The sequence below is a fragment of the Neolamprologus brichardi genome, chromosome 7, assembly GCF_056152115.1.
Source record: "Neolamprologus brichardi isolate AB-2024 chromosome 7, ASM5615211v1, whole genome shotgun sequence".
In the NCBI taxonomy this organism is placed as follows: Eukaryota; Metazoa; Chordata; class Actinopteri; order Cichliformes; family Cichlidae; genus Neolamprologus; species Neolamprologus brichardi.
In genome coordinates, this window is record NC_142110.1 from 12459534 (window position 1) to 12481119 (window position 21586).

The 21586-nt window shown below is 40.6% G+C and overlaps 2 protein-coding genes across 4 annotated transcripts in view; one reads left to right on the forward strand and one right to left on the reverse strand.

The window, feature by feature from the left end:
* The window catches only part of fkbp16 (FKBP prolyl isomerase 16), a 36163-nt gene extending 27243 nt beyond the window's left edge, over positions 1-8920 (forward strand). For both annotated transcript variants that reach the window (XM_035907060.2, XM_035907061.2), the window contains 5 exons: positions 1859-2076; positions 4927-5108; positions 5327-5404; positions 7018-7155; positions 7262-8920. In XM_035907060.2, coding sequence (XP_035762953.2) covers positions 1859-2076; positions 4927-5108; positions 5327-5404; positions 7018-7155; positions 7262-7348 — 703 coding nt within the window. In that variant the 3' untranslated portion in view covers positions 7349-8920. The remainder of the gene's footprint in view (positions 1-1858; positions 2077-4926; positions 5109-5326; positions 5405-7017; positions 7156-7261) is intronic.
* rasef2 (RAS and EF-hand domain containing 2) lies at positions 7731-20382 on the reverse strand. Of its 2 annotated transcripts, none has more exons than XM_087843113.1 (17): positions 19995-20382; positions 18229-18381; positions 14386-14476; positions 13948-14043; positions 11380-11457; positions 11177-11292; positions 11026-11094; positions 10269-10350; positions 10080-10150; positions 9790-9976; positions 9608-9709; positions 9246-9390; positions 9069-9150; positions 8812-8926; positions 8599-8712; positions 8406-8482; positions 7731-8310 (listed from the first exon to the last, which is right to left on the reverse strand). In XM_087843113.1, the coding sequence occupies exons 1-17, from the start codon at positions 20303-20305 to the stop codon at positions 8208-8210; spliced, it is 1992 nt and encodes a 663-aa protein (XP_087699239.1). In that variant the 5' UTR covers positions 20306-20382; the 3' UTR covers positions 7731-8207. The 2 variants fall into 2 exon arrangements, with proteins under 2 accessions (XP_087699239.1, XP_087699238.1); XM_087843112.1 differs by having other exon boundaries at positions 9246-9393.
* Between the last annotated feature and the right edge of the window lie 1204 nt (positions 20383-21586).

Sequence of the window (21586 nt, forward strand, 5' to 3'; positions counted from 1 at the left end):
TTTTCTGCCTCTCTCTCTCTCTCTCTCTCTCTCTCTCACACACACACACACACACGCACATGCACACATGCACACAAACCCCATCTGAATCAGAGCTTCCACACAGAAACTGATAATGGGCCATTGTGTGCAATGTGGTCACAGGAGCCAGATGATTGAGAACCAAATTAACTTTCCTTCTGAGTGACTCTTGAGTGAACTGAACACATTGACAGCTCCAGAGTTCACACCAGTGTCAAATTCTGGTCTGTTTAAGTGAACCGGGGTCTCTCAGGCACCTTTAAAGTTGTTGCTTTTAAGGTCTGCGACCTGTTGGATACAGTGAAATTTAACACATACTGTACTGAGAGCGTACCAGCGCAGAGAGAGGCTTTAATATCAAGTCAAATATCAGAAAAGTGATGACAGTTATTTACTACTTTGTGTTCATTTATTATAAACTCCAGTGTTCAAAAGAGGTTATAATAAATGAACACAAACTGGTAAAACCTGCAACAAAAAAGATACCAGACTGATAATCACTTTAATTCTGTAAAACCTGAATCATTAACTAGTTGCCTGAAAATTCTAATTTTTTGAAACTGAAATGTTTTTGGAATTAAATTTGTATAATTTTTGCTCAAAAGTTTATTCAAGTTTTTCAGGTGTCAAAAACTCACAAAACGTCATGTATCAAATATGTCACACTTGGGCCTACAGGGTTAGGGAATTTACCATGTGATTTTTTTTTGTTCATGTTAAAAGACAAAAGTGCCGTATAAGTACCGGTGTTTTTAACATGCACTGGTGTAAGCCACAACTGAAAATCTTGTAAAAAAAAATCTTTCTAGCTGTGTCTGTGTCTTTAAATTTAAGAGCAGCATTAGGGGATGAGAAGTGATGCTTTTGTTCTTGTTGGAGAGTTTGCTATAAAGATAAAACACAAGCAGTGACGTGACTAAATAATCCTGGAAGCTAAGCACCAGCTATCAGTTCAATATCTGGGTCACAGAAACTTTCCTTGAGACTAACGTGTCCAAGATCGCGCCACCTCTTCATTCACAGTGAAATTCATCCAGATTAAAGCTCTCTAAGGCTAAAAAGTTTTAAAGCCGAGTAGTGCCATACTGTGGTCTGGGAAGTGCAAGTTCAGCCACGTTTTCCCGAAGCACATCACTCTACACTCATGGTATTCCCTCTGGGACTTTATCAGCGCTCCAAGCTCATCGATCTTATTGCCCAATACCTCACAGCCCTCATGATGATAGCTGGAATGGACGGTTTATATTTATTCCTCTTTGTTCTCTGCTTAGATCCAGCTCTGCAGCCCCATTATTTCCTCCCTGGCTCATCAGGGATAACAGTACTCATTCCATTCACGATTACTGATGTACTCAGTGCCATCAGTTGGCAAGAAAAAAAGGCACACAAAGTAATACAGTTATAAGGCCTTAATAACAGTTAAGACAATAGCTTAAGAACACACACACACAAGCTGGGGCGATCATGGCTCAAGAGTTGGGAGTTCGCCTTGTAATCGGAAGGTTGCCGGTTCAAGCGCCAGCTCGGACAGTCTCGGTTGTTGTGTCCTTGGGCAAGACACTTCACCCGTTGCCTACTGGTGGTGGTCAGAGGGCCCGGTGGCGCCAGTGTCCGGCAGCCTCGCCTCTGTCAGTGCGCCCCAGGGTGGCTGTGGCTACAATGTAGCTTGCCATCACCAGTGTGTGTGAATGGGTGGATGACTGGATGTGTAAAGCGCTTTGGGGACCTTAGGGACTAGTAATACAAATACAAATACAGGCCATTTACAAGCTGCTGCCATCCTCTGGCATCTAGCCTCCTTCATACTGACTGTGTTTGTTTTTGTGTTTATGTGCAGAGAGCCTGATATTCCAGCCTGGGCTCCTTTACTCTACCAGCTGCAGCTGCTGGACTTCAGAGAGAAACCGGACCCATTAACTCTGCCCATTGCAGACCGCATCCGCATCGGCAACCAGAAACGAGAGACAGGGAATTTTCATTTCCAGAGGGAGGAATACAGCTTGGCTGCCCGGGCCTATTGCGTGGCTCTGGATGTGCTGACCACACGCAGCAAAGGTAATACTCCCTTACTTTTGACTGTGCCAAGGATGCTTTGGCAGAGATAAAGAAACACACACACACACACAGAAAACACAAACCAGGGCACATAAAACACAGACTCTAAGAAACCTGAGACACCTTATTGCCACATCAGCCGGGGATGACATAACAGGTTAGCGCTCTCCTCACTTCTCCCGTCACACTAATCGCTTCAGCACGATGTAGCGCCACGTCCATCTGAGCCTGGGGCCGTGATCGTTTTTTTGGCTTACTTCTTTTGCATAATCAAAGCTAATCAATGGTCTTATTTTTTCTACTTACTTAATCACTTTGATCATTGATGAGGCAGGGTCGGGCCAAGAGGGAAATGTGACTGAACATGTCAGCAAAGAGAAAAACATGCGCTGCTTCATAATGCAACAATGACAGTAGACCGGTGAGACAAGTCACCATGGCACTGAAGAGAGGAGTTTATCAGGGCATCGAGATCATGTAATTAGTGGATGAGAAGATGACCAGCAAAAGGGAAAACACAGACCTTATCTCTTACTTGTGTCATTCGGAGCCTAACAGACAAAAACCAGCTCGGCACACACGAAAATTTAAAATCAATATAATCAATTAACTGGTAATCACGTAAAAATAAATATGCTCTTGCAAAATATTAGAAATGCAAAACTCAATTAATTTTGTGTCATTTTTTTTAAAGTAAGAACTTTTAAGTTTACTGCGTGGATGGATGAAACATGGTCATTTGAGCTGAAGTGTCCTATTAAATGTGGAAAAAAGGGAATATTTTCACTTCTATGTCAAACGCTGTTCAGCTTTTAAAAAAGGGAAAAAAAGAATAGTGTTTGGTTTGAAGAGGAAATGGCATTTGAGTTTAAGGTTTTCAAGCTCAATATTTAGGCTTTTTAAAAAACGAATTTAATAAGTAACAAAATATTATTAAATAATTCATTTATGGGAGAAGAGCGTCAAATAAAGTAAAACTCGAGCAGATGACCGTCTAAATTATTTGTAGATTAGAGCTAAGCACATTGATACCAATACTGATATTGTTTTCGGATCGACACTAGCTCGATAGAATCGATACTTTGTTTCTATCCTCTAAGTTCAGTTTGTAGCCCACATAATAGCCTATAACAAGCTGGAGCTGGAGTTTTAGAAACAGGCACGTTTGCATAGCAGGTCTCCAAAAAACACAGTTTCAAAATACATGAGTTCGAATTTGGTAAATGTACGATGATTCAACTCATAGTCATGACACACTGCTCTCCCCCACATAAGCTGCTTTTATATGTTAAAATATCATTATTGGTATTGGTATCAGCAATACTGGCCCTGCATTTACTTGATATCGGATCAATGCCAAAATTTGCAGGATTGCACATCATTATTATACATTCAGTTTACAACAAAATAGAGAACCTAATAACTTTGTATAAAACACTGCAAAACACTATGATCCCCATGTTTTGGCTTAAATATTTGCAGCTAACTGGAGACCAAACAGTTGTTTCATACCTTGTCCGAGCACAATGGAGTGCAGTGCGTGTTGTTAGTGTGCCCGCTGCTTGATGCGTCCAGGTGCTGTTTAAAAAGGTGAGCCCAAGCACCTTTCACTTGGACTCGAGCACAGCATCCATGTAGTGTGATGCCTATTTAATATCACACTGCTTTCAATGCTTCCTCAGCTTTCCTGTGTTGAAAATGCTTTGTTAAGTAATTAACATATATGTGGGGACAGTGTGTCACTGCTTCCCCAATTAAGCCACAAAATGCATAAAATTATGAACCCCTTTTTCTCTGTAACAGCGCTTTTCAAGAGCAGGTGTGCACATAAAGAGGGAGAGGAGGGAGTGCTGAGACAAACTGAAGTGTTTTAGGGTCTGGGTCATCAGGGGCAGTGTGAGCGTGGGGATGGGTGGCCTATAGTCTGTGATATGAATTGCATGAAAATGAAATTGTGGTTGAACAGTTAACACTGAGACACTGACACAGACTCGTATTTTGAATTAGCTTGTGTTTTCACAAGCTAATTGTGGGTCCATGCATGAGAGTCATCGGTCCTCTTTATTGTCAGATCACATTTAAAATAACTGATTTTGATTTGTTTTCTTTGCAAATTGCCACAACACAATCCTGACATGCAAACATTTGGTTAGCTATTGTCGTGTTGCAAATCTATTAGCCATTTGGGCACAGCATGTATTATGCTTCATTCAGTAAAACTAAGTTGCATGTTTTTCACGATTGACAGTCAAAGCACTCTTTGGCAAAAGATCAGCTTAATGGATGCAAAAGTTGTTTTTTTCCCCTGTTTATGTGTGATGTACATAATTTCCTAAACATAACTGTCTTATTTCTGATAAGTTTTTGTTTTTAAAGGCAAAAATAGGCGCAGTAAATCCAAGACGTTTGTTCAACTTGCTCAGGCGCATTTGCGTGGCACATTCACAAAAATGTAGCCCCTAAGCTGCTAACATTCATCACCCATCATGCTCAGGGCCAGGAGTAAAATCCCTTTGCACTAACCAGTGCTCATTACTTCAGTCACTACTAAAGCCAGTTGGACATTTTTGAGCCTAATGGTAAAACCATGCAAGACAACGATAAAGCATCCAGCTGAATGCAAAAATAGCACTAAATAACTTCATAATAACACCGAGTTTCTCCCTGACAGTCAAGATATTACAGACAGGCAGTCATTCACCCTCACGTTTACATCTATCGTTAGTTTACAACTGCCAATTAACCCTACATGCATGTTTTTGGGCTGTGGGATCAATTCAATCTAATGATTGTAAAGCTACAGTTGAAGCAGCAGGGTATGTTATAAGCCATGCGTCTCTCCCTGTGCAGATGGTAATGATGTTGGTGTGAAGGAAGAGGAGGAGGAGGTGCAGGACTACCGTGTGAAGTGTTTGAACAACCTGGCGACCACTCAAGTCAGACTGGAGCAGTTTGACGAGGCTCTGCACACCAGCCGAGACGTTCTGACCCTCGAGCCAAACAACGTCAAGGCCCTCTTCAGGGTAGGAAAGGTGAGGATGTATAGACAGTGTGTAGCATCTAATTTGACCAAGCTATAATTTTAAGGAGGTTTCCTGGAAGGAAGAGGAGTTTGTTAATATAGTTAGCTTTTTATTATTTTTGTGGGTAAATAATAGTAGGTACAATATTGCTATCTCCCTCTCTGTCAGTTTTTGATTTATGCTTCCTCCAGCTCTGCTCACACTGCAGGGTTTCTAATCTCTTTCAGCTCCTGTCTGACAAGGGTGAATACAAAGAGGCTATGGAAGTGCTAAAAAAGGCCTTGAAACTGGAGCCAGCCACCAAGGTGAGATGATATGGGTGAGCAGGTCCTCCTTCCAAGGCTGCCTGTGAATCCCTCCCACATAAAAAAAAAGAAAGAAAATTATTCCTGGCTGCCAATACTCTCCAGTCGGTCTAAATGATGTGTTTTTATTTTAAAAAGGACCTCTCAAATGTGCCATTATTGAGGTTAAAAAGCTCTGCATATTATAATTTCAAGGGTAAAGACAGAGTCGAGTGCTGTTGTTAAACTTGCACTTGCACAGCGAATGAATAAATAATGTCCAGGCCTCGTGCAATTATTCAGAAAAATTCAGCTCCGTACTAAACGCTCAACATCTGTTAAAATATTTTGACATTATTACATTATAAACGCTCAACCATCAAACAGCACTGGCTAATATAATAGCAGCGCTCTGAGGCTATACTTGAGCAAAATTGTGCTTTGGGCAATATGCTGATATCGCCATGCCAACGTGCAACAACGCAACCGACTTATTTAATCCCAACATGCACAGTTAGGCTTATCTTAAATAAATATAAACAAATGTAAGAAAAATCTTTGGTTGATAACAAAAAAAAAATGGTTTCCACTTTATTTAAATTGACAATATTTTTTTAAATGCCTATAAAATCTCCAGTTTTTTAATACATGAAAACATTTGACCCTGGATACGGGAGAAATTACCATCTCTCACATTCACACAAATGGACATAACCGCTTTATTTTGAATATTAAAGTTTAGAAGCTTTTAAATAAATTTGCTCCACATCAGCCTGAAGGAACCCTGGTGAACTCTTTGTGTTGAGGCCTGTACCATCTTGTTTTTGTGGTTTGTTTAATCTGCCAAATCCTCCACAGAGGCTCATGCAAACTGCACATCTGGCAATCCACAGATGTGACCACATCACTAAGTGCTTTCTTGCAATCTTGGCAAAAATACCACATACATACATAACTTACATTTTTGTAACGCAGAGAGAGTAACCAAGTCCTCCTTTTCAGCTACAACAGAGAAATGTACAAATGCTGCAAAGATTTGAATTGATCCTAGTTTATGGTCATTGCTTACTCCAGCAAAGCAGGATCTGATCTACAGAGTGTGAGGAGTACATTTCTGCCAATGTTACAGTGACCTGATCTATAGGGCGCACTGCCAGTCACAAATATGCCTGGTCTTGTCTAGACAAAACGAAAATATCTGCTGCTTTGGTAATTACACGCTTGTCCCAGCAGTGGATGAAATGCTTTAGAGAAACCTGATTTAGCTGCTCTGTGAGAAAGTTGGTGCACTGCACTCTGTAGTGGTGGGTCACCCCCCCAAAAAAAACATATATCAGAAATTCCACTGAAAATAAGAAAAATGGCTTACTTTTTATGGCAAGCTACAGTTTTCTGATGATAAATCTGCCATTTAAAAAATATAAAAGGTCCTCTGTGTGAAATTTGGTTACAAGTGCAAAGCTGTTAGTATAAAGTTTAAAATGTGACTTTTATAATTCCCTGGTCTTTAGCATAAAGGTCTACTTTACTTTCAGATCTCTGCTTTCACCTGCTGGACACTTTTAAAACTGCACCTTCACCCTTTTAGCGTTTCATTTTTATTTACTAAAAGCATCTTCCTCCCCCCCTTACAGGCAATCCATGTCGAGTTATCTAAACTTGTCAAAAGGCAGTCTGGAGGCAAAGAAACCCAAGAGTGGAAACCCAAACCAGCAGAGATGCTTGGAGACAATATTGCACCTTTCCTGATCCCATCTAAGAAGAAGCCATCTGTAAGCTGTGATTATTTCTACTACTTTTTCATTTTTTTAAAAAAATTGTGATTGCCACGAGTCTGGCATTGACCGGAACTACAGTGGTGTTTTTGTTGTGTTTTAGGGAATTTCCTGGAAATTTATACTTGGAGCTCTGGTGGTGGCTCTGGGCAGTTTGGTGACATCAATGATTTTGACTGCAAGAAACTGAAATCCTCTTTTGGAAGTAGTTCGAAGATCATCATCTTCATATGCAGGAGCAGAGTTTGGTCTCGAGTCATCTAATAAGTTTATATGAAAAGAGTTTTCTGCTGTTGATTCAACACGACAGCACTGGAGCCTGAACTAAAAAGCTCTCGTCTGAAAAACGAATAATAAAACAGAGTTCTCAGTAGGTTTCTGCTGATTGATACGACAGAAGCTTCTCAGCTTTCCAGTTCTGTCTGTTTCACTTGGAAAAAGGATTACGTTTCTCTTTGTTATAAATAATGGGGCCTGGAAAATGTTCCATTATCACAGATGTTCAACAAAAAAAAAAAAAAAAAAAACCAAAAAATTAGTGGATGTGAGACTTTTGTAAAGAAAAAACCCAGTTACAAGCAGTTTTATTTACACACAGATAAATCCTTCAATTAGTACAAGCGATAAACCCGCAATATAGTATTGCTTACAGTGACGATGAAAACAAAAAAAATTAATATTTTTCTCCCTCTTATGCAACTCTAGAAAAGAAATGTGGGAAAAAATAGTGCATTGATCGACAAAAAAAAATGTGTTTGTGTATCTGGCAGTTACAGTTAAAATACTTACATTAAATCAAAATGTAAACACTATTGCTTATTTTATAAAATAACCTACCAAATAAATAAAACTTTTTAAAAGAAATATAATGTTGTACATTTATATTTGCACATGTGCAATATTCCCACAATAGAAACCTTCATTTTGATCAAATAATAAAAGTACATTTAGCATTTTTATAGTAATACATATAACAGTTTTTAAAATTTGACATTTATTAAATAAAAGTAGCACGTTGTCCTTCGTTGCTCCGTACAGACATCAGTCGTCTACAGTCCACAGCAGTTGTTAAGAGTTTTCTTTGGGCTGATTTGATTCAGTCTGACCTGAGAGTCTGACTGCGGCCTCAGTTTGACATTTTTCTTCACTTCTCTGTGTGAAAGTAAAAAGGCAGGAGTGTTGCCACGGGTTACCAAGCAAAAAAAGAAGCAAAGAAATTAACTCAAACTCTCTTTCCGACCTCCTACCTTGCCAGATGAAGCACAGCCTCTGTGATGTTTGTACCCTCTTTGGCACTCGTTTCGCAGAACAAAGCACCGTACGTCTGCAAGCAAAGCACCGACATCCCTGAGTGCATTCAGTTTACTCAGACACCTTAGACGCCAGGTGTCTGTATAAATACTTTTCTACTAGGTGAAATGGAGAAAAAAAATAACACACCTTGGCCAACTTTTCACCGTGCAAACTGCTCACACAGCTTCCCTCAGGAAGCTCCCCTCGGAGGTCCACCTTGTTTCCAATAACACACATGGGTATTTTCTCCTCCGCTGACTCCTTAATAGAAACAAAGCGGACGATAAATTCTGTCCCTACTTTTTAAATAGTGCTTCTTTTGTCATCTTTTCAACAACTGATCGTCACCACTGCAGTTACCTGAATCTGATCCACCCATGCTCTGACGTTAAGGAAGCTGCTTTCTGAAGTCACGTCATAGAGGAGCAGGACTCCGTGAGCTTTACGGAAGTAAGACCTGGCAATACTACGAAACCTAAAATAAACATTAAAACTCATTTTACTCTAGTGTCTTTTAATTGAGTCAATAATTAAAGAGGTTTACATGTGTTAGAACCAAAATGATAGCACCACATTTTCACAGTTTTCATTAAACTGTTCTCATGGAGGTGCTGTACCTCTCCTGCCCCGCTGTGTCCCAGATCTGCAGATTTGTCTTCTCGCCATCCACCAACATCCTCTTCATTTGGAAATCAACCCCTGGGAACAAAAAAGAAAAGGAAAGCAGATTTATATCTCTGAGATCAAGTGAGTGCCAGTGTTTAATCAAAAGATATGTTTGCCATGGCACGCACCCAGTGTTGTCTGAATATCATCTCTGAACTCGTTAAGGGTCAATCTCAGCAGGAAGCTGGACTTCCCCGCTCCTGCGTCTCCCGCTAAAACCAGGCGGTACATCGGGATGGGCTCCTTACATGCTTCCATGTCTGCTTCCAACGGCTGCTTAAAGGGAGCATAAGATAACAAGGTTACCCAACACTGACCATATAAAACAAGCATCATTTAGTTACCTTTCAGAAATGAGACTACGCAGCACACAAAACTAAAATTTAAATCAATACAAAATTACAAGAAAGTGCAACGCTAAACACAACACCAAAGAAGAAACCAAAGGAAAAGTGGAAATGCAAAAATTTTAAATCAAGAACCGGTTTACCTTTGGAGAAAAGGCAGATAAACGTCTTCGTAGGGAAGAAGCGATGGAGGTGGCCATACTCGGAGCCATTGACACGGCAGCTTCAGATTTCACTTCTGATATCTGTAAGAAAAACACAAATTCAATGTCCCCGAGAGCAGAGGAGCGTATTGGCATCGAGCGATCCTGGACCTGTCTCCCACCTCGATGTCAGATGGGACACACGAGTAACTGAAGTGCACAGTTTCCGCTGAGCTTCTGCTGTCGTCGCTGTCGTAGTCACTGCCCGAGCTCTCAGCTGTGTCCATCGGCAGGGAGACCCCACTGTCCAGGTATTTATCGGCCCAGGTGGCCACATGAGAGTAGGTCAGTTTGCTCGGGACCTCCAAGCTGTATGAAAACACCCGACGCAAACTGTGGCTTTAGATGTGACAATTAAGTGCGTAGACATCAATCGGTAGAGGCATACAGGTGTGTAAAAATCTTTATATACCCGCTATGATTGAGCGTGCTCTGTCGGAGGGGTTTCATTCTCCTGGCTGGGATTTCATTTTGGGGAGACAGCTGTTGAGCAGATTAGGAAAGTCAGGGAGAAAAAAAACAACAACAGTTGACCGTGAGCTTCTACCTGACAGAGCCAGAGGGTATAGGGAAACATGCTATTAGAACAAAAGAGACTTACCCTTCTTTTAGCTGCAACTGCTTCACTTGCCAATGCCGAGCGCAGGTCGTCATTACTGTCATACAGCTTTTTATTCATTTCCCTAATGATGCATTTAAGGAAATACGTGAGAGTCACATACACATACAATTATTGCACTTCCTTACTTTACTGTATGGGATTGTCAAGCAGTCAAACACTCCTTATAAATGGTCAGTCAATGCTACTGTTTGTGTGTAGTTTTTATTCTAAAGACATAATTTAAACAAGCACGCAACATCCCCAGGAGCGGCATACCTTTGGCCACTTTAGTAGCTGTCCAGTGAATTTACAGTGAGACGGCACAGAGTACAACTGAATAAACGGTGAAAGAACCCACGAGCGTTCACATTAGTCTGCCTTAAAGGTTTTACCATTTACCTAATAAAATCAGTCATTATGCAAATAGCAAAAATCCCGCTATTCTGTTACCCCCAGTTAGTCCAGATAAGTGTCAGACTCACACAACTAGATTAGAAAGATTAGAGGCATTTAGGAGGTACTTGGCTCTTCTATTACATCGTATGGAGAACAATAAATATTTGCATGAACTTGGATTCTCAAATCCAAGTTCATGTTGTTTATATAGACCTCATAAATGTCAAACAGGAGTGACACTGTCAAACCTGTGCGCTTTATTTACTCACGTAGAAGAGCTTGAAAGTACCGACTAGTCATTACATTATTGTTTTAAAAATTCAGCATAAACACATTATTATGAGCTTAAAAGCAGACTTACTGGAGAATCTGAATCTGACTGGAGTACGACTGGTATTCCATAGCCATCCTCTTCAAATCTTCTGTTTCTCTGTGAAAGGACGCACACACCTTATATGGATTGTGGTTTCTGAGCGTCAGAATCGTCATGTCAGGTCTGACAATAGCTTTACCGTTCATGTTGAGCTTTCTGATCCGCATACACGTTCTTCAGCTTGTCCAGCTCTGAGTGCAGGATGGCGATGTTTGTCTGGGCTTGCAGAAGAGAGCCGCGTAGCTGCTCGTTCTCCTGTGAGCAGATTTGGCCAATGACAACATAAGAATAAAGATAAAAACATTTTTGGATTTACTGGACTAATCTTGTAGTTTGACTTACGTGTGAGAGATTGCTGATTTGTCCGCTCAGTCTGAGCATCTCTTCCTTTGAATGGTTCAGTTCAGAGTCTTCTTTACTCTTAAATCAATTAAAAAAAACCAAAAGCAGTTACATTAAGATTTGGTTAAACAGTTTTACATTTTAATTATATGAAGCAAAGAAAAGCCAAAATACAAAGTAACAGCCACCAGATCTTTTATTGTGAAAGATTGAAACACCAGCAGTTCACAGTTTAGACATTTTTACATATAAAGTTAAAAAATTTAAATAAAGGATGATTTTTTTAAGAGAATTGCAACTCATTTGTAGCAAACAGGATGTTTTACAGTTTAAAATGACCTGATGCTGTGATTTAGAAACACTGTTGAGTGTTTCTAAATTACTTTAAACACACAGACTTGCCTCCAATCTCTTGAAACGTACCATCTTATATCCATCAAACTGTATGCTCACAATAAGTTAACGCTGTGTAAGAGCAGCTGATCTATCATGTTCACCCTCTACAGGACAAGGAAACCAACTGCTTCCACTATACTGTATGTGCCAAGCAGACATTTGGTACTATCGCAATACAGAGTCTTACTGTTAAAGCTACACAGTACTCCAATTACATGTCTTACATAATAACCTAATTGCATTGTTTTGTTTACTTTGCAAGTTCAAGTAATAATGTCTCGTCTTCCTCGTTGACAGGAAATTATTAACCAGGAATTACTGTCAAAAACGGAAGTAAAGATGTTTTTAAGATGACTTCTGCTGAAGGTTTAAATTCAAAAAGGCTTAAGTGAATCATCAGAGAGTCTTTATTTGACCGGGCTGATGTTGGTCACCATCCACAATAGTCACAGACACTGGAAATTTGTCTGACACAACATATGCTGCATGAGGTGGCAATCATATTTTTTTGCATTGTGGACACCAAAATGCTAGTGTGGCCTGTAGATGAACTACAGTAAGCCACATAGAGGTGCGTTTTTGAAGGGCGACTGTGGCTCAGGGGGTTGGGAAGCGTATCTGTAACTGGAAGGTTGCCGGTTCGATCCCAGGGCTCTCTGTCCTGGTCGTTGTGTCCTTGGGCAAGACACTTTACCCTACTGCCTACTGGTGTTGGCCAGAGGGGCCGATGGCGCGATATGGCAGCCTCGCCTCTGTCAGTCTGCCCCAGGGCAGCTGTGGCTACAACCGTAGCTTGCCTCCACCAGTGTGTGAATGTGAGAGTGAATGAATAGTGGCATTGTAAAGCGCTTTGGGTGCCTTGAAAAGCGCTATATAAATCTAATCCATTATTATTATCATCATTATTATTTTTGTGACGCTGTAGCTTCTTAAAGGCTTTTAAACAGCTGGGTACTGTAACACTAACTGATATTTTTGCAAAGAGCTGCTTCATGTGTTTAATAAAAAAAAAAAAAATGCTTGGCTGTGAATAGGCAGTAGTCAACATAAAGGGGTTACATATAGTTTTTTTCCGTTTTTAAATGACCCGTTTTGCAGGCATCCTTATGACTCTGCATTATCAAACATGCTCTGTTCTACATTCTACATCAGGTCAGTCCTTTTTGCCAGTTGAAATAATTTCATAGAACCGTTATATTTGTTGCAGTTTCTCGTTCCCTCTTTGCCACACCGCTCTTTAAAAAAGATTTGTTTTTATCTCAGCGAGTCTTTTTGCCAGGATAATTAAAAGCATATCTAAAAGTCCAAAAACTGATGTCAGCTTCTATCTTGTGACAGGAAAGTTAAAAATCACACATATACATAACTCCCGTGAGATATGTCTGACAAATTATGACAACAAGTGCTTTACAACACTTTAAAGTCGATAATTTTCAGCAGACACTGGCAATCACTGTTTGACATGACACAGGGACAACTCGCAACAAGAAGCCAAAAAAATAAGAAAAAGGTTTTGGCCAGTTCCTGCTTTAAATGGGTGTGGAGTGAATCTCTGGCTTCACTTTTTATGCCTCATTTACTCTATGCATTTAAATGCCTCCAGCATGGCTCGATTGCACAGTACAGGTACAGTCTATACAATGTGCGCTTTTACATCTATGTTAATGCGCGTAATATGAAGCCTTAGAATGAGCGCAGCTAGTCTCCAAAATACACACAACTCTCTCTTAATTATGCTTTCCCTCTTTTTTGTCCCCTCCTTTATTCAATTCATCTTTCCTCTGTATTTTTATTCACTATTCAAATCACCAATGCCAACTTATTGTATAGCTAACCACAAATGTGTATGTTTACATTACACATTTTCTGCTACGTCTAATGTGAACGGAGAAGCAAAATGCACAAGTAAAAAGTCTTGTTTTTAAGCAAAATCTTGACATTTTCTGGAAATACTGTCATTTGTGGATGAAAGGTAGTGAGCAGACTTTATCTGTCTGTACGGTCCATCACACTTTCCCAGAAAGCAAGCAGCAGCAGCTAGACATCCTACAAGAGCTTGTGTGTTGCTTTTCAGATACAGAGGCTTTCTTCTCTTTTTGTATGTTGTTAGAGAACATCATGGGGAACAAAGTAGACAGCTGTCTGTGAAACAAAAAAACCCCCACAACCTACCTTTAACAGTCTTTCCACACTGGCATGCAGGTCTGCAACTTCATTCTCATGCCTCCTCTGCAAGCCGGCCATAATTTCTTCCATTTTCTTTCTCTCCTGTGAAACCGAAGCAGTTAGAAGTGCAGGCCAGCTCAGGCCTTGAAGAGGGGCTTTCATGTGACTTTACAGAGGCTCTTTGTGAGAACACGTGTAACTAGCTGCTGTGGGCTGTGCCACAAATTTGCAGGTAGCTCACATGAAATACTGAGGAATGCGTGCAGTCTTTCCACTTCAACGGGGAATCAAATGCAATCATTTAGTCCACTTGTCTGCGTGCTGTTTATTGATTAAATACGCTGGCTTTCATGATGAAATTTCTTACGTTTAACTTCCAAGTATTGAAGTAAATCACAGGAGCAACGCTTCACATACTATGAATCCTGCAGCTATTCCACTCACCTCGTCTCTCGCCCTCTCCTCCGTCCTAGCGAGATGTTGTTGTATATCGTCCTCCAGCTCTGTCAGCTGACTGTGATTTAAGCCCTCGGCTCTGTTTGAACAGAAAAGTCTGTTTGAGTCCATCCTGGCAGCTTCAAGCACGCTCAGTCAAAGCAGATCCTCCAGCAGTAATCCGAATACAAAAATGAGCGGCACAAAAAAACAGAAGAGTCCATTTATTTGATCTAGCTGACTGATTTGACTTGAAACCTGCTACACTTGTGGCTTCGCTCTTCAGCTCAGACAACACGTGAGCCAACCAGAATCGAGGGAGGGACCGAATTTCAAAACAAGACTCCACAGGTGATTGCTACTGAGGTACTGATTACTGCCAGTGGAGTTTCTTAATTAGATGCCCACACACATTTATTCTACTTTAGTTTATGTGGGGAAAAGGTTACTTTATAGATACACATATAGATACAACTAATGGAAACAGATGGAAATACCCAAGCTATGAAACAATTAAACGACTGGGAAGGGCAGCAAATTTTAGTCTTCCTACTTCCTTGAGAAAGGAATGTTAACTTTCCCATTCCATGCAATAAGTGAAGCACACAAAGCTCTTAGAGACACACTCACTTTTGTTTGTATGACAGAGATTCCATGGCTTAACAGACTGTCTTTACAGGAAATTATTAAAAAGGCTGAAGTCAAACCTTGATTAACCCTTTAAGACACAAACTACTAAAAGTCACTGTTTGGCTACTCAAAGTAAGCAATCAGGAGTGGTTGTAGACCTTAAGCAGCATTAACTTTTTTGTAAAAACATCCATCTTCTTCTGCTTATCCAGGTCAGGGTTGCAGGGGGGCTGGAGCCTATCCCTAACACATAGAGACAGACAACCATTCGAACTCATGTTCACACCTACGAGTGTCACTACTAAGAAAAACATCAGATAAAGCTGCAGATTTACGGAGCAGATAAACAAAGGGGAAAAGCTGAGATAGTTAAGTCTCGGCTGATGGGTGTTACCCATGGTGCAATATTTCTTCACTCACCCACTTTCACTCTCTGGCTGTATCCCAATTTAGGGTCTGCATCCTTAAAGGCCGCATTTTAAGGCCGATTACGTCACAGCGACGCGACGAAGGCTGTCCCAATTCGAAGGCTGCTCGAAATGCGGCCCTCAAATGCGTCCGATCCGTACCGGAAACCCGATCGGTACCCCGCATGCGCAAATCTTACGTCACTTCCTCTCTTTGCCAACATTGCGACATTCAATATATTTGAATGATACGTTAGCGCCCAGTTAGCTCCTAGCATTTCTCAACAGCTCTGCCTCCTTTTCGACTCCCCGGGACATTTAAACAATGGATAATCCGTATACAAACAAAGTCATGCTTTTCTCCTCAACAGAGAGCCTTCCCCAAATGAACAACAGCGCCGTAAAATAAGAAGAATGGCGCCTAATTACAGACTTAATAATATTGATTTAGCAATGTGTCACGTGAAGATTCATCAGCCAGATTAAGTGTTTACTGACAATTGACAGTGATAGCGGACATCATCATCACTATTCCAGTCAATCCTCTCCTCACAGACAAGCATAAACACACTCGACTATCACTAAATCAAATTTAACACACGTTTGTAATGACGCCAATTCATTTTACAATGGGGTTCATTCGCTCGGTCAGCAGGGGGCAGTATCCTCGTACACTGGGGAGTACACTGCCATTAAACGAAAAGAAGAAGAAGAAAACATCTGCACATGCGCGGTATGGATCGGGTAGACCCGATTTGTACGGTCCGACTTTGCACATGCACAGTAAGGATCGGGGAGTCCCGATCCGTAACTATCTTTTTATTTTTCGTTTTTGTCTACATTGTTCTGAAATGCTTCATTATTGCAAACATTTTAAGATATACTTATTATTCTTAACATCTTAACCGATACTCTGACCCATAACTATCGTAAAACGCTACAACCGGAAGTAGACACCTTTCGCGCATGCGGGGTACCGATCGGGTTTCCGGTACGGATCGGGTAGCGACAGGTCTGCATCCTTAAAGGCCGCATTTTAAGGCCGATTACGTCACAGCGACGCGACGAAGGCTGTCCCAATTCGAAGGCTGCTCGAAATGCGGCCCTCAAATGCGTCCTTCATTTCCCTGAATTTTGAGGACGTGGCGGTGTAGACTTCGTGGCCCAACATATCCCAGAATGCATAGCGCGGTGGTGGGTGTGGATAATTTATAATAAAAAAAACGGAGGATGAGGGGTGCCAGAAGAGTAACTTAGTAAACTAAGTACTGAATATTATGTCACTTATTTATGTGCAAATGTTTAATAACGAAGACCATTAAAACATTACTGTTGGCCACATGTCGGCAAAGTTATGTGACATTAGTGACGTTTGTACTAACTTGGTTTTAAAGCCTTTACTTTAAAATATACGCCGTTCAATAGCTGACCTTAATCAGAGAATGATCAAAGCTCATGTAGAAACAAACAAACAAATGAACAAACGATTTTCTCCTTCATTTCTGTCAAACAAAGCTGTATGAAACGTTTCCAGCTGTTAGTATCGTGGTTGCTAGGCAACCTGGGCAGCGCAACGGAGGCTAGACCGTCCCATTTCACAAGCCTCGCACTTCCGGCCTTAGCGGTCTTTAAGTACGCGGCCCTTGAGGATCGTTCAGGCTGCATACTTTAAGGCTGCAGACCCTGAATTGGGATACAGCCTCTATGTATTTATGCACCACCTTGCATTCAATTATTAGTTTTTATTCCTCTCTGGCTCGCTTACACAGTGTGTCTTTTATCCTGTCTTCCTATTAAAAAGGAGTTTTTTCTTCCCACTGACACTAAGTGCTTGCTCATAGGGGGTTTTCTCTTTATTAGTGTTGGGGGTTTACCTTACAAAAATCCTTCAGGCAACTCTTGTTGTGATTTAGCACTACATAAATAAAACTGAATTGACTTCAAAGGAGCTGCAGGAAAGTTTGGCATTCAATGGAGCAGCCACATGATGCATGAACAGGGTCTACACAGAAGAGAATTGAACCTAAAAAAGATGATTTCTTTAAATTTAGGATTAGCGTCTTCAAACAAAGCACAAAAGAACCCTTCACAATCCCCTCATTTGGGGAGTACAGGAATCGGTGGTATTTAGAGCTCGCTATACCTGCAACACAACATAAAATACTTCAAAACTTTAAATGATCTGAAGGTAAAAGTGGTTGAATATCTCACAAAAAGACTTTGTTATATAAAAGGAAGTTTTTGTGTCAGGAGGCGATTCAGAAGCACAGTTTTGACACCCACGTCAGAGAAGGATAGAGGAAGACCTTGTGTATGCACACCACTGGCAGTGTTATACTAAGAACACCCTATTCCAAATCACAGAGGTGTTTTTATTATTGAGCCATCTGACAGATGGCATATGAGACTGCAGCAACATCAGAAGGGTCAACTAGCAGTTAGACCTCCACTAATCAGAACTGTTGAAATCTGCACAGATTCACAGTCTGCCCAAATAAACATTTAACTCTGCTGTTGTCTCTAGCTCATTTGGGGGAAACAATTACAATACATTAGCTTAAGAAAATATGCAAATTGCACACTGACAAAAGTAGTGAAGACCAGAGGGTTAAACACTTAGCAGCTTCAGCAGTTAGATAGTAAACCAGATTAAAAAGGCACTTGAACTGCATCCACAAGAGGGCAGCCACTTCATATCTGCTCATATCATCACTGGGACCCATGTGCTGTGACTTCCTGCTGATTGTTATATACTGATTTGACTTTACAAGTTCCTCCTAAATCTACTGACCACACACAGGACAGTTGCTCTTACCGCTTCAGACTGGTTTCAAGCTGTTCACACTGAAGTCTGCTGTCCAGGCTTTGGCTGATCAGGGAGTGGATGAGTTCCTCATACTGCTGCAGGAGAGTCATGTTTGCAGAGGCGTGAATGGCCTTGTAAAGATCGGCCAGCTGCTCCCTGAAACTATGACAACACAACAGTTAGTAACCACCTGCTGACTGACATTTTTTCAGTTGCATATTTTGACTAAAATATGGTTTTAGCAGCAAATTATAAACTCCTGGAGGGCTAAAAGATAGGTGTTAAAAGTTGATCGTTTCAGAAAGAGAACGCAGTGCAACAGACCATTCATGATGGATATCCACTGTGGAATAAATGGGTGAAACAAAAAGGTAGAGGTAAACATCTTTTGGCAAAATATTGTTATATATAGTTAGTGCTGTAATTTCTGTTTCAACCCTTCAATTAAAAGATAAAAGTCTGTACATCAGTCTGTATCTTGAGTGTTTGAAATCTACTCTGATGTGGTGTACAGAGCTACATTTAGGACATTTTTCTCAGTGTTAAAAAGTTTCTAGATCTCATTAGTATACAGCAAGATAGCAAAATCTAGCTTTTCTAGTTTTGGAAAAGATCTATACAGATCTAAAACAGTTTGGATTTCTGTGTGTCACTGATCACCATTAGAGAAAACTGTGAAAACTTCCATTTAGAAATAATGTAACAAATATAATGCCAAGCTGAGCTATGCTTAAAGATAGTTGCATTTTTTAAACTATATTTTTCTGTATTGTTTTCTTTTTTTATTTCTACAGTGTTGAGTCACATAATACAATACTATAAGTAACTTACTACAAATACTAATATTTTACTTTGAGTACAGTTTAAATGTCCTTGAATGTTCTATACAAATATTGTACTTTGTATTTCATATCATTTAATGTAAAGCTATTTATTTCTATCATTGTTATTATTAATAATAATAATATTTAGCATATAGAATTATAGTAAGTAATGAAAATTGCCAGATGGTGCTAAAATGATTTATGCATTAATTAAGACTTCATCGTGTGTGAAACCATATATTTACATCCAAACCATAAACTGGCCTGACCTCTCCTTTAAGTCATAGAGCCACACACATTTCTCCCAGCCAGTCATGGGATCCAACCCCTAAACATCAACCCTACATACAAATGAAAACTTGAAAAAAAAGTCACAGTCTCTTTTTTTTCCAAGTCTTTCGCTGAGTGCCCTGATATTAGTTAATCAGTAATAGTCCAGCAATATAATTGTGCATAGTACTTTAGGCATTTTAGGTATATTTAGTACTTAGAATGAACTTTACCACTTTGACCACTTTGCAAGAAACCTATTCAGTATAAACCACTATTTGAACTCATGTGCGTCAGCAGTTTTTAATACATCGCATGTTTTTTTGACAAATATTCTGATTTCCTGTAATTCCCTCCAGCTTCCTCTTGGTTCCGAGTGGCACCCCATTTAAAAATCCTTTATAAACGCCCCTGCCACTAAGAACGATGGCATCAGTGACGATACAAAAGTTATAGGACGTAGACACTGAGCTAAGTATATACTTATTATCTTAGTATATACGTCCAGTGTTGTTTGATTACATTCAAGCTGTATATCGTTTTTAAGGGTGAGCTTGTTTATTCTTCCAGTACACACCTGTACCGCATGACTAATCAGTGCAGCAGCAGTACCCACTGGCCAGGTAATTTCCAGCCAGACGGCGGGTAGAGCAAACTGGAGCTTCCCGGAAGTGAGTTTACCTTTCGGTAAGGATGGATTTCGCATCTGCCTTGTCTTCAAACTCTTCCCAGGGGGAGTCTTGTGTTTGGGATGCCCCTGCGCCGAAAGACGCCAGATCCAGAGTCTCCGAAACCTCCTGAAACCTGGAGGAAAACCTGTTGTAGTCGATGTATCCGTCTTCGTGCGGGTCAAACTTGTCAAACAGAGTCCCGATCTCGGTTTCAGGGACGCTGAGCTCCCGGCAGACTACAGTAAAGTCCTCGTACTCGATCTTACCGGACTTGTTCACGTCGCAAACAGAGAATAATCTCCGAAGGCTGGGTCGCTCCATAGTTACTGGTTTAAAAATAAAGGATAATCCAGAAAATGTTCAAATTGAACAAACCTGAGCCAAAATAAAAGCCCCCACCATCGTCTCAGAGTTACTGTAGAGGATTGGTCCAAACCTGCCTGTAGGCGGGTACCAGCCGAATCAATGGACCCTAATGTGCCGCCTCGTTTGGCTTGGACTGGAGTTAGATGTCATGTATGTTTGCAGTGACGCTGTGATATAATAGAACTACAACAGACAACGCAGGTGCTTACCTGTGTTTGCCTTTAAGGTGTGTGTGCTCCATGTGAGAGTTTTATCAGATAACCTGCGCACCATTGTTTGGCTGGGTTTGCAGAGTTTCTGACAACACCCTGAGAGGAAAAGCTGTAACCTGTGCTCAGAGTTGGGGCCCACAGTTTGTTCCAGCTGGGACTGCAGCAGCGTTTTTATGTCACTGGCCACTTATTTAGAATAAGTGTTCCTTGAAATAACAACATTCCTAATCAGCCAATCACATGGCAGCAACTTAGTGCATTTAGGTATGTAGGCACCAATTGTGAATGTTCAAAGTGAGTATCTGAGTATAGAAGGGTGAGTTAAGTGACTTTGACTGTGACATGGTTTTAGGTACCAGATGGGTTGATTTAAAGTGATTGTCCCTACACAACGGTCTCAAGGGGTTTGCAGATAACACTCCAAGAAAGATAAAAATATCTGCTTCAAGCTAATAGTATGAAAACGGGAAATAAACCATGTTATGACGAAGTAATGCAGAAGAGCGTCTCTGAGCCCAATATGATGAATTTTGAAGCAGGTAGGGACTAGGAACTATTGCTTTGTTCTGTTTTTGCAGAAACTTTCAGATGGTATAGTCAGAATTTCGGGTAAACAACATGAAAGCATGAATCCATCCTCCTTGGTAATTAGTGGTTCAGGCTGATGGGGGTATAATGGTGTGGGGGATGTTTACCTGGTTGCCCTAGTACCAACTCAAGCTGGAATACCTGAAACTTGGTAAAGCTGCTGAATATCAGTATCTCAGGTTAATTTTGAACGGCACTTACTATTGTGCGAGTGTATAAAGCATTTATGTAGTTATTAGTTGCAACATATATCAGATGGTGCTGCCGCCATGCGGTAAAAAGAGAAATTACAGTTTATTCTGTTTATGGTGGCAGTCCATAAATAATACATTTTAAGGTAGGAGCGAGGGGCGATTTAAATCGGACCTAGGGCCAAGATTCACAGTCCTTCAACGCGCTTTATATTGTAAGGTAAAGACCTTACAATAACACAGGG